Below are 13,896 nucleotides of genomic sequence, written 5' to 3'. Positions count from 1 at the left end.
AGAACAAAAACACTCTCTTTTTCTTTTTATTTTATTTTATAATTGTTTATTATAAATAATTTAGTTTAAAATTTTAATATTTAAGTAAAAATGACAATTTTTTTTGGCCAAAAAAAAAAAAGAAACAAAACATACAAAAAAAATAGTAATACTAACTACATCTTCTTAATCTAAAGGAACCAAAACTATCAAAAGACAAAGTTTGTAAGATGTATAAGGGCCAACTCGAAAGTATGGAGGCCAAAAGGTAAATCATGACCTTTCTTTTCTAGAATGTCAACAACAGAATTAACTTCTTGGAAAGTATGGATACGACCATATTGCGAATGTCTTCAAGGAGAGCAGCACACGCATGGTGGGGTCGTGGGGAGGTGAGCTATCTTTGATGAAATTTATGGCCATCAATGAGTCTGATTCAATGACGATTTTGTATTGTATGAAAAAAAAGATTGGGGACAAAAAAATTTTTGGTATATATCTTAAAAGACCAAAATTATATTTAACCCTAATATTTTATAGAAATTGAATATATTATCATAAATCAATGGAGAAATTCTTGCATAAGCACAAGATTTATATATTATATATTTTGCAATTTGCATTGACGTTACATTACATGAGATGAAACAAGGATATGTAACCAAGAATACAAGGCACTTATTTGTTCATGACTTCATGCTAAAACCATACAAACCCTTACTCTTGCTTAAGCTACATCAAACAACACATATAGCCAGACATATTATGTTTATTAATTAATTAATATTTGTGATTCTTACCACCAAGGTCAATATATAGTAACTTGGGCCATGATCACCTGTAGTTGCGGTATGTTGGGGTATACATGCAGCTCTCTGCATACTTCACAAGATTCTCAGGACGAGGAAGGCGTGTTGCCAACCCTATTAAAACAACGACTTATTAATAATTAATAAAATTCTAAAAACCAAATCGGTATTTGAATTGGTGAATTTATCAAAAGTTTACAAATTTAACTAAAGTATTCTTACATTTATTTTTAAAACTAACTTTTCCTAAAAAAAAATATTGTAATAAAAATACTGTGTATATAAAAAATCAATCATTATGTATTTATGTATAAATATATATATTGTTTAATTGTATTTTAATATATATTCTATATAGATAAGATAACTGATTTTTCTGTCATATCATAGTTTGTTGATTCAATTGGTTCACCTATTTTCAGTCACCAGAAAAAAAAAAAATTGGTTCACCTATTTTCAAGTAAGTGATCGATTTTTGGTTAACTCGGTTTATAGTTAATTAGATATTGAAGTGAAATGAGGCATGAATAATAAGAGTGTTCTTTTTTTTTTTTTGAAGGCATACCTAGTTCATATGCCTTGGCCGCAACATTTGCAGCTATATTAGCCGAAATTGTTCTTATGTTAGAAAATGGCGGGTAAATCAAACCCTTCTTGTAGTCCTCCTCTGCCACTAGTTTAGCCAACGCTTCCGCTGAATACAAGAATGTTAATCATTCATCATCAAATTATTTCACATGATTTGATCCTTAACCATTCATTCTTTTCAACATGACTACTACTTACATGCTGCCAGAAGCATATCATCATGTACTCGGATCGCTCCGGAGATCACCAACCCCAAACCAAAGCCAGGGAAGATGTAAGCATTGTTGGCCTAATTTGACAAAACCCAAGAATTGAATCAGATATGATGCTATGTTATGTTGTGTTGTTTAACCAAGAGGAAGAGGATTGCAGAATTCAAAGGTGAGGACTTAGATGCAGTTATTTTCATGTGAAGTTGATAGTTCAAAACTGTTAGATGACAATTTAGACAAACATATTAAATTATTTGACGATTTTCAACTAACAACTTCACGTGAAAACAACAGGACGTGGGTTTTCACCAATTCAACACCTGGCCGGAGTAGTAAACTTTTCCTTTGTACTCAAAAGGATCAAATGGACTCCCACTAGCAAAAATCGCACGGCCCTGTGTAGAAGAAGAATCAAAGAATTAAGACTAGACATTGAAGTAAAGGGCTTTCAAGTTTCAACCACATAAGAAACGGATAGATGTGGTTATAAATCAGGAATCATTTTGTTTTTACCTCACTCCATTGGTAAGCCTCTTCGGCTGTGCACTCGGATTGCGAAGTTGGATTCGAGAGGGCCATAACAAGAGGTTTCTGCAGGCCAAGTATGATAGAGACTCAATTGCTAAATAAGATTGTATATGAGAGGGAGGGAAAAAGAGTTTTACTTCGTTGATTGAAGACACAGCTTCAATTACTTCCTTTGTGAATGTTTTTCCAACTCCTGATGATCCAATCAAAACTGTAGGCTTGATTACCTGAACATGTGAACCAATCAAGGTTAGAGACATTTGTTTTACACAATCATTTTATTGCCTGATCTAATGAGGCCTTACAATGTTAGACCAAATTGATTTTGGTAACATTTTTAACAGGCATATTCCGATACCTTAACAGCTTCTAAGAGAGTTCCAACTGGCTCATGATCATGAGCCCAAGGCTTCTTGAAGTGTTGAAGCGAGTTCTGTCTCGAACCAACAATTAATCCCTGAAAAAGAGAAAAAGAAATGAAACAGTTTGTTATTAAAGAAGGAAAATTAAACTAAAAAGTAGAGTATTATCATGGTTTTTCAACTACCTTTGAGTCTACAAGCCATATCTTCTTGCGAGTTTCCTCTATCGGTTTCTTTGTCTGCACAAAGAAATAGAATAGCTCCATAGATTGTAATTTAAAATTCACTCCATAAATCAATATAAGACTACTGTGTCAGCAATGAAGATTGAAGTCTTTATTATTATTATCACCTGCTTTGACATCTCAAGAGCTATAAGTTCTGCTATTCCAGTTCCTGCCTGAAATCATGGCAAAAACACGAGATGAATTAACTTGTCAAGTGCAAATATATACATATATAAAAGGGATTTTAAAAATAGAAAATAGAAATAGTATCTGTTTTCACTCTCCCCCCCCCCCCCCCCAAAAGACACCAAGCAAGCTTTTATGATTGTCAATTTGTTACCTCGCCGGCACCGAGGAACAGGAAAGTGTGGTCGGCCAAAGTTCCACCAATCAGCTTCAATGCTGCCACGACCCCGGCAAGAACAACAGATGCAGTCCCCTGAGATAGATTATAAAACATTCATGATTTGAAATTTTGAACCGAACAATCTTCATGGTATAGATGCTAAGATGCTACTTATAGTACCTGAATATCATCATTGAAGACTAGATGAGATGTGCCGTATTTCGCAAGCAACTCGAAAGCATTGTGATTTGCAAAATCTTCAAACTGCAGAAAAAACATTTAAGGTAACAGAAACTCAATTGAGTGATTCAGGTTCATAACATCATAAAAACTTGTTTAAAATTCACAACCTGCACAAGAACTTTTTCGCCATAGTTTTGCTTTACAGCAGCCATGAACTCACTCAGAAGTTCAGAATATTCCTATATAGAAACCAGATATCATCAAAATCACTTCATATCAATGCAAATGAAAGTGATATGCAGATATCAAGGCATGTATGTAATTACACCAACCTGCCCAGTGGTTCTTTTCTGTCGAAGTCCGATGTAAAACTCGTCGTTCAGCAAATTCTCATTGTTTGTCCCAACATCAATTGTGATAGGCAAACACTAACCATAGAACACAAACAGAGGAAATGAGACATATACAATGGTATAATGAGAAGAAAAAAGTTAGTAGAAGATTGAAAATGCATACTGCTGATGGACGAAGCCCTCCTAGTGCTGTGTACAAAGCCAATTTTCCAACAGGAATTCCCATTCCCTGAAATGAAACACATCTTACATAAACTATATGAAGCCTAAGTTACCTATTTTACTATACATCATATTTTCATTGAATTAATGTATCTATATACTAAAAAGTAACAGCTTCAGATAGGAGTCTAGTAGTTATAGTAAATCAAGGAACGAAATACCTGACATCCAAGGTCTCCGAGTCCTAAAATTCGCTCGCCATCTGTGACAACAATAACTTGAATACTCCTCTCAGGCCAATTTTTCAGTACCTCAAGGATCTTGCCCCTGAAAGAAAGCCAAAAGCTCTTATGATGATACTGAATCAAACACAGTACAAAGTTGCATACAAGAAAGAAATATACTTCTCTTTCAAACTTATGTAAAGACCCTGAGGACGCTTGAAGATGCTCCCATATTTCTGGCAAGCCTCGCCGACGGTGGGAGTATACACAATTGGGAGCAGTTCCTCTACATTGTCAACAAGAAGCTTGTAAAACAGCCTTTCATTTGTTTCCTGCAACATGAAGATTTTTTTTTTTTGTCAGTTCAATAATAAGATTCAAGTTTTCATTTGGTCTTTCTTAAGTAGTGCTTTCAGTATCAAATATTTGCAATTATATATCACTTTCATTCATCCCAGGAAACAACCTTAATAGCATGAACTTAAAAGTTAAAACCACAAATATACTATCTCATGCTGTGTAATTTTAACATGATGAGTTGAAAAACCTGCCTGAAGTTCCATCATAGCCATGTATTTTTGCAAAGGAACCTGATATTGTCTGATGTTGTTCATCAGCTGTTTCTCCTGTGATCAAAAGTAGAAGAAATAATAAAATAAAAAAAAAATAAAAAAAGAGAAAAGGAAAGAGTAAAAGTGTACACTAACCACCTTAGAAAATTTAAGTTATATAAGACTTGTATTTCAAAACAAATTAAGCAGTGTTGCATGCAGTGATCATTGTAACTCACTCAGTTTGTACAGTTGTACTGAATTTTTAATTAGATTTTTATAATTTAAAAATTTATAATTTAATTTTTATATTAAATAAAATTTTGTAATTTAATATTTATAATTGCTATTTTTTAGGAAAACAAAATGAGTCTAGAATATTTTTTTAAAAATATTACTAATTCATCTTATATCAAACACAAAAATTAATATTTAAAAAAATTATATATTTTTAAAAAAAATATAGTTAAAAGGACTTAATTGAAAGTTTTATTTATTATAAATACTCAATTATAAATATTTAAATTATAAAAATTTAATTGAAAATATGATAAAACTATAATAACTAATAGAGTAATTAATCCTTATATATTGATGATTGAATTCAAACCTGAAGTTGCTGGGAGATAACTGTAGGGGGTAAGAGTCCACGGAGATAATGTGCATCCCTCTCTTTCTCAGTGAAAGCAAGTCCTTTGTTGTATTGTGGATCCCTCAGCAAAGTGTATCCACTATAATTTCATATCACAAATAATTAAAAAAGGAATAGTTATTAGCTAACTAAGAATCAAAATAAAAAACTTGCATTCATTCATGCAACTATTAGTAAGACTTATAAATTGTGCTATGTTTATAACTAATAATAGAAGCTATGAAGGTAAAATAAAAAAAGCAGAGAAAGCATACAAAGTTAGTTAATAACCGTTTTTTGAGACTGACCTGGCTACTGAGAAAGACCATGGGGTGACAAGCTGGTCCTCGGTGGCACGATCCTCGCCGTAGACATCCTCAACGCCGCCGCTAACGGTGGATCTTGGGCTGAGATCAAGCACTGACTCACCCTCTCTCAAGGCCTTCAGTGTACTCTCCATGAATAATGATCTTCTTCCAACCACACAAAAAAAAAAAAGGTTGAGATATTTCTTTTTGCTCTCTAAAACAATGGCAATGTTTCACTGATTGTAATCACAACGCTTTTATAGTGACAAGACTGCACCACAATGAAAATCAATCATGGCTTGGTGATCAAAGTCAAGGGGGAAGAAAATTCAACAAGTGGTTGTGTTTGTTTTGTTAGTGTCGTTTTTTTATTTGAAAAAGAAACATGTAACCATGTGAGTGAGATATATAGTGTGTATAACATGCTGGTAGTACTTTTGTTACCTTAATAGATTAATCATCTTTTTTCCCCTTTTTTTTGTTGCTTTTGCATTATTTTATATGATAGTGGAGATAGTCTTTTGATAATTATTTGTTATTGTACTAACTTTTGTTGTTTTTTGGTATATATATATTATCAAAAATGTTATTCGTATACCAAAATCAGCTACTAATATATTTGTATATAAATATATGTGTAGTTTAATTTATTTTAATATATATTTTATAGTGATAACTGACTTTGGTGACTAGCTTTAGTGGCTGATTTTGGTATACACATAACATAATTGATATATTACTCTATCTTTTGTTTAATTAAGTATACAAAACCTTGAAAACTAAACGAGTTATACAATGCACGAGTCATAGCAGAATATTACACATTTCATATATGATTTCATAATTCTATTTGATCTACATTAAAGCCATTGCTTATAAGATTTTTCAAGGTCTTTCAATTTGCATCTCTCTAATTGTTTTGACTGCCAGTATAGAAATTTTGTACATGAATCTCAACAAACATACCAATTATGAAATAAGTCATTGCCAACATGTTTTTTTTTAATTGGTTAATTATTAATATCAATTAACTGTTTTAAATTATTTTTTGAATTAATTTTCACATACAACTCTTTTTGCTATACAAGTCTTGCAAATCCTGAAATTCACTTATCCATAAAACGCGCCTCTTATATTACGTATGTTTCATGCGTCTCCATAACATATTTTTCAATCAACGTGTGCACGTTCTTTTTCTTCTTCTTCTTCATGTTACTGCATGTTCTTCTACGTTCTTCTTCTTCTTCGTTCTTCGTATTTTTCGTTATCGTCGTCATCAATATCACCTCTTCCTCCTCCTCTTCCTCCTTCTTTTTTTATTGGATTTTCTTCTCTTCCTTTCTTTTTCTCTTTCTCCTCCACCATCAGTTATCTCATTGTTGAATATAATTAATAATTCAAGTTCAGATTATCAATTGAAGCAGAACGAAATTGATTATTGTTTTTAATCCAATCAAGTGGCTGAGGTGTGGTTCAATTCAGAAGAAAAAAATACAGCATTCGAAAAAATATTTTTCTATATTTGTAGCAAATTTGAGTGTAACATGAAGATATTTTGGTGTAAAATGAAGATATTTGGGTGTATTTTTATTTTAATAAGTTTTGCATAATTCAAAACTCTTCATCTTTCTCTTCCTCATCTTCTGCTGCTGTTTTTTTTTTTCATCATCATCACCATCTTCTTCTTTTTTTCCTTATTCATCTTTTCCTTTTTGTTTTACCTTCTCAAGTTTCTTCTTGTTTTACTTTCTTAACAAAAATAAAACAAAATAATCAAACAAAGTAGAAGAAGAAACACATAATGCTGCAAAATTACTTGGAAGAGGATGAACTTACATTCATTTAACTAAAAGAAAGAAAAAAATAAGGAAAAGAAGAAGAAGAAAAAAATGCAGCATTAGAGGAAATATTTTTCTATACAAAAATGCTATTTGTACACTAAAATCAGGCACTAAAATCAACCACAAATGTATTTGTGTATAAATACATGTGTGCTTTAATTTATTTTCAATGTATATTTGTATTCAATCTAAACGTATGCAAGTGAAAAAATTTGCGGGAGTACGTACTCCTCATCTAGCGCCCCATGAGTTCGTTCACGCTCTGCTAGGGTTTCACTGCGCCGCCTCCATGGTTACACCTTTTTTTGTCTTTTCTTCGTCAAAGTCTTTTCTATCTTCTTCTACTTTCTTCTCTTAATTTATTTTCCACTTAGTTCCCTAATTTTCGTTTTCTCTCCCAATTCATTCCTCTTTTAATTCATTCCGTTTTCTAATTCACTCATTCCATATATCTTATTTCTCTCTAAAATTATTAAATATCAATTCTGTTTTTCTCTACACCATGAGCAACAAATCAGAGATTCAGAACCCTCATATTGATAGTGATCAGGAGGATGACTTAATCGTTTTAGCTTATGAAGATGTTTCTGAAAGAATTCAAGCCTGTTCGAAAGAATTTTCTCAGATCGGATCTTTTCTGTAGGTACCATAGAAGGAGCTCTCTATGCAATATGGAATAAACCAGAAGAATTCAGAGTAGTCGAAAAATCCAGGAACCAGTTTCAATTTTTCTTTGAGAATGACTCTGATGTGACTCGAATTGAGAGGGGTTCACCTTGGTTATTCAATAGTTTTGTTATTCATGTTCGCAGATGGAAGCAGTCAATAAACATGGAGGATAATCACATCTCTTCTTTTCCTGTATGGGCACAATTTTGGGGATTGTCTGAACAATACAAAACACTTGAAGTTGGCCAAAAATTGGGTGGGAGACTTGGTCAAATTGAAGATGTTGCTCTATTTGAAGTTAGAGGCAAAGATACACACATAGTGAAGGCTAAAGTGAAACTGAACGGTGATAAAAGAGTGAGGGATACACTGAAATTGCTTGATCTTAATCAGAAAATGCTGAAAATTGGAGTACGCTATGAACGTATAGGTGTGTTCTGTACTTATTGTGCAAAATTGGGGCATGAATCTAAGAACTGCCAATATTTTATTGATGATTCTGCCTAAAACAATATCAAGAAAGATAGAGTTGGTGAATGGCTTAAGGCAGATCAAGTCGATAGGCGTTTAACTGAAAAGAGAGCTTCCTTCAATCCTAACCAACCTCGGGATGGTTCTATTCCAACTCAATCAAAGAAAAAATCTCCACCTGCTTGGCTTTTTGATAGTTTCTCAAAAATGAGTGTGCAAGATGATCAGAAAAAATAGAATAATGAAAAAACTGCTGCCAATTCGGGTTCTAGAGCAGAAAATGAGGGTGAATCAGAAAACACAGGTACGACTACTGATACTAATTCTTCTTCTAATGCTTTATTGGAGATATCCTATCCCATGAATAATGTCCAACACAATAACAACGTCATATCCAAGCTTAAAAAGGAGAACAAAAAGCCAAACCTGAAACAACTTTCCAGAAAGTCTGTGATAGGTTTCAAACGGAGGAGTGGAGGTAATGGTACTAAAGATATTTCAAAGAAAATTTGTCTCAATGATATTGTCTCTGATGCTATGACGGTGGAGGGTGCCAGCCTTCAAGTGGCACCCAAAAAATATGAAACTGCTCTCGTGGAATTGTCGGGGTTTGGGGAGACCCTTGACAATCCACAATCTTAAAGGGATTTGCAAATTCTACTCCCCCGAGGTTGGTTTTATCTGTGAAACAAAAAATCAATCTCGACAAGTTGAAGGAAAACTAAGATCTTGTGGTTTCAAGGAATGGTTTATTGTGGATCCGGATGGATTATCAGGGGGTTTGGCAATGGCATGGAGGGATGGTTGCACTGTTCAGATTTTACAGCATGGTAGATTCTTCATTGCTGCATCAGTTCTGATAGCTGGTTCTAATGATCCCTATGGTGTTCTAGGTGTTTATCTCAGTTCAAATGATCAACATAGAATGGCTCAGTTTGCTGAATTAACTTCAGTCACCCAACAGTTCGATGGTAAGGTTGTGTTAATGGGTGATTTTAATGTCATTTCTAATCAATTGGAGAAAGCAGGTGGGGATGCTAAATTTCCTTCTTCTATCGAAACCTTTAACAGTTTTATTGATGATAATTCTCTGATTGATATTATTATGGTCGGAAGACCATTCACTTGGTCGAATAGACGGAGGGGTGATGAGTTGATACAGGAAAGACTGGACCGATTCCTGGTAGGAGTTGATTGGCAGCAACTCTATCCTAATGCAACGGTTCTTAGACTGTCAGAATCAGGCTTGGATCACTCCCCTCTTCTCTTAGACTCTAATTCGAGAACTGAGAGATCTAAACACCGATTTAAATTCCAAGAAAGATGTTGTTCCAATGATGAAATAAGGCAGAGTGTTAGAGAGGTTTGGCACAGACAGATTGATGGTTCAGCCATGTATATCCTAGCTCAAAAAATAAAGCGTTGTCGGCATAAGATTGTCAGATGGCAGCAAGAACACAGATCTAATTCGAATGTGGAGATTGATTTACTACAGTCTGAATTAGAGGAATTTTGTTTAGCAGGAATTCATGGAGGCGACATCATTTCAGAAATAGAGGACAAACTTGAAAAAGCATTGTAAAATGAGGAATCTTATTGGAAAGATAAGTCTAGAGTCAAATGGCTCAAATCCGGTGATCAGAATACAACTTTCTTCTATCAGAAATTTAGAAATCGAACTCGAAGGAATAGAATTTGGCAACTAACTGGCAGTGATGGTGAAGTGGCTACTTCAAATGCTGGTATTGCTTCTGTGGCTGAATCTTATTTCAAGGACATCTTTTCCTCCACTTGTCATGAGAATCCTAAACCTCTGTTTACTGATTTTGAACCTAAGGTTACAGCTCACATGAACCGTAGGCTTCAAAGACCAGTGACTATGGAGGAAGTGAAATGTGCAACATTTAGCATTCATCATCAAAGTGCTCCAGAAGATGATGGTATGACAGCAAATTTTTTTCAAAGCTTCTGGAACATACTTAGTGGTGATGTGTTTCGAGCAGTTAAGAGCTTCTTTTCAAGGGGTAGAATTTTGAAGGGTTTTAACCACACTCAGATCTGTCTTATTCCCAAGATTTTTGATGCTAAAGATATGACTCAGGTAAGACCAATAAGCCTATCTTCAGTCTTTTACAAGATTATCTCCAAAGTATTTGTACATAGACTTCAGGGTATGATGAATAGACTCATTAGCCCTACGCATAGTACTTTTATTAAAGGCAGATTAATCTCTGATAATATCCTAATTGCTCACGAGTGTATGCATTACTTGAAGAACAAAAAAAAAAGGGACTCGAAAATGAAATGGTGCTAAAATTAGATATGAGTAAGGCATATGATAGGGTGAAATGGCACTTTCTTTGGTTTATATTGGAGAAGTTTGGTTTTGACTCCCGGTGGATCATGTGGATTCGAGAATTAGTGACAACTGTTTCTTATTCTGTTATTGTGGAAGGACAACCTTATGGTTTCTTCAAACCAAATAGAGGTATTTGACAAGAAGATCCTCTATCTCCCTATCTTTTTCTTTTCTGTGCAGAAGGTCTCTCCTTCTTGCTACACAAGGCAGAATAAAACAGACTAATTCAGGGTCTTCAGATACATAGGCGATGTCCCAAGGTCAACCACCTCCTCTTTGCTATTGATTCCATCTTATTCTGTAAGGATAATCCTGAAGCATGTTCAAATATCCTGCATTTATTGAATTCTTATGAAAGTATCAGTGGCCAGAGAGTAAATCTTAATAAATCTGCTGTATTCTTTAGCCACAACACTCCCTCCTCTACTCGTACACTACTGGCTAACTCTATGAATATTAATCATATTGGGGTTCAGGATAAATATCTTGGTTTGCCTTCTACAATCTCTAAATCAAAAAAGGCTTCTTTTAGTATGATCAAAGAAAAGGTTCGAAAAAGAATCCAAGGGTGGAAGCGCTATCTTCTATCGTCAGGTGGTAGACACGTATTGCTTAAGGCAGTGGGAGAAGCTATTCCTATTTATACATTGTCTTGCTTCAAGTTGCCTGATGGTTTAATTTCGGAAATTCACTCTCTACTTTCTCAGTTCTGGTGGGAACAAAAAGGTTCTGAAAGGCGGATGGCTTGGATTAGCTGGGACACTATGACTCGTCCACGAAAAGAAGGAGGCCTTGGATTTAAAGATCTCAGAATCCAAAATCTGGCACTTTTAGGCAAATAGTTTTGGCGACTCGTAACACAGCCTACTTTCTTATTATCCAAAATCCTAAGAGGTAAATACTTTAGCAATGGTAATGCTATAACGGCAGAAATTGGAGTCTTACCTTCTTGGGGATAGAGGAGTATACTGGAAGGCCGAAAGATTGTTGAAAAAGGTCTTAATTGGGCTGTGGGTACTGGAGAGAATATCCGAACCTTTGAGGATCCTTGGCTGTCTCCTCCGTATCCTTTAATAATTTTTGATATGCCAAATAGATAGGCTATTTCTGAGTTAGTTCCAAGAGTTAAAGATCTAATTACTGAAGATAGAAATTGGAATTAGAATCTCATTCAAGAATTATTTCCCCAAGACGTTGCAAACAGGATTTTGTCAGTTAAAATTCAGCAGAGTAGGGACAAATTGCAATGGGATTTGAACAAATCCAAGCAATATGATACAGCTTCAGGTTACAGAATTGGCTATTTATTTTACCATCCGCCTCTAGAGCTTTTCCCTAATTATATGCAGCAGAAAAAGCCGTGGATTGATCTATGAAAGTTGAACTTGCCTCACAAAATTAAGCTATTTATCTGGAAAGCTCTTCATGGCCGGCTTCCGGTGCTTACTCAGATTCATCACCGCATCCCATCTATATCACCAATATGCCCCTGCTGTCATGAAGCAACCGAAACAGTCACTCATTGTTTGATCGATTGCTCTATAATTAAAGATGTATGGTCTCAGAGTTATCTTCGTGACTGTCTTCCCCCTCAGAGTCCTAACAACTTTTGGACATGGTAGATTGTATCAACAGAGATGTTTAACCCGCTGAAAAATGCTGACCGTAATCCTCAATTGCTTGTCATCATTTGTTGGAACTGCTGGAAAGCTCGCAACCAGTTGATTTTTGAAGGTTCTACTTCAATGCCGTCTGCCATTCTAGCAAGCTCTGTCAAGTTGCTCCGTGAAATCCAAAGAACTCCCAGTTTAGGTCGTCATCTCCATGAGGCAAGCTCTTAGTTGTATTCAATTTGATTTATCATTCTTTCTTCTTTAAGATTTTTCTTCATTTTTCGACCACGCACCGTTGGATGAATACCTTCAATGTAGTGTTTTTGGAAAATCTCCACCTTTCATTATGCTGTCCTACTTTTGGACATCTTTGTATTTCATTTCTCAATAATTAATGAAATATAACCTACTATCTTTGGAAAAAAATGTATATTTGTATTCTAGTATGTATTTTATACTGTGGCTGACTTTGGTGGCTGATTTTAGTGTACACGTAGCATAACTCATTTCTGTGTTTGCAGCATATTTGGATGTAAAACGAAGATATTTGGATGTAAAACGAAGATATTTGGGTGTATTTTTATTCTGATAAGTTCTGCATAATTCAGAACTCTTCCTCTTCCTCGTCCTCTCCTCATCTTTTGCTGTTGTTTCTTTTTTCATCATCATCACAATCTTCTTCTTCTTTTTTTTCTTATTCATCTTTTCCTTTTTGTTTTATATTTTCAAGTTTCTTCTTGTTTTACTCTCTTAACAAAAATAAAAACAAAAGATCAAACAAAGAAGAAGAGGAAACACATAATGCTGCAAAATTACTTAGAAGAGGATGAATTTACATTCATTTAACTAAAAGAAATAAGGAAAAGAAGAAGAAGAAGAAAATGCAGCATTAGAAAATATTTTTTTGTACAAAAATACTATTTGTACACTAAAATCAGCCACTAAAATCAGTCACCAATGTATTTGTATATAAATACATGTGTGCTTTAATTTATTTTCAATGTATATTTGTATTCCAGTATATATTTTATACTGGTGGCTGACTTTGGTGGTTGATTTTATTGTATACGTAGCACAACTCATTTCTGTATTTGCAGCAAATTTGGGTGTAAAACGAAGAAATTTGGGTGTAAAACAAAAATATTTCGGTATATTTTTATTCTGATAAGTTCTGTATAATTCAAAATTCTTCCTCTTCTTTCTCCTCATCTTCTGCTGCTTCTTCTTCATATTCTTATTTCATGTTCTCATAATTCTTTTTGGGAGAAAAAATCAAACAAAGAAGAAAAAATACATAATGTTGCAAAATCAAAACAAGAAGGAGGAGAAACACGACAATGAAGATGAAACATGCGAAGAAAAAGGAGGAGAAACACAAAGAAGAAGGAGAAGAAGAAGGAAGAAGAAGAGGAGGAGGAAAAACGCAAAGAAAAAATGACAGTTGTGGTTTTCATCGAAGAAAAAGAAGAGTCGTTCATAA

At 34.2% G+C, this 13,896-nt stretch overlaps 1 protein-coding gene across 1 annotated transcript; it reads right to left on the bottom strand.

Annotated features, from left to right (window-relative positions):
- Positions 1–545: 545 nt before the first annotated feature.
- Positions 546–5,955, bottom strand: LOC112751262 (NADP-dependent malic enzyme). Its single transcript, XM_025800343.3, has 19 exons — positions 5,464–5,955; positions 5,135–5,255; positions 4,525–4,599; positions 4,154–4,305; positions 3,971–4,076; positions 3,751–3,816; positions 3,567–3,662; positions 3,402–3,473; positions 3,232–3,315; positions 3,046–3,144; positions 2,831–2,878; positions 2,664–2,717; positions 2,475–2,573; positions 2,254–2,343; positions 2,102–2,179; positions 1,909–1,983; positions 1,575–1,665; positions 1,354–1,482; positions 546–902 (listed from the first exon to the last, which is right to left on the bottom strand). The coding sequence occupies exons 1-19, from the start codon at positions 5,613–5,615 to the stop codon at positions 814–816; spliced, it is 1,776 nt and encodes a 591-aa protein (XP_025656128.1). The 5' UTR covers positions 5,616–5,955; the 3' UTR covers positions 546–813.
- Positions 5,956–13,896: the final 7,941 nt, after the last annotated feature.

The sequence above is a fragment of the Arachis hypogaea genome, chromosome 15 (genome assembly GCF_003086295.3).
Source record: "Arachis hypogaea cultivar Tifrunner chromosome 15, arahy.Tifrunner.gnm2.J5K5, whole genome shotgun sequence".
Lineage (NCBI taxonomy): Eukaryota > Viridiplantae > Streptophyta > Magnoliopsida > Fabales > Fabaceae > Arachis > Arachis hypogaea.
This window is presented reverse-complemented; position numbering and strand designations above follow the sequence as displayed.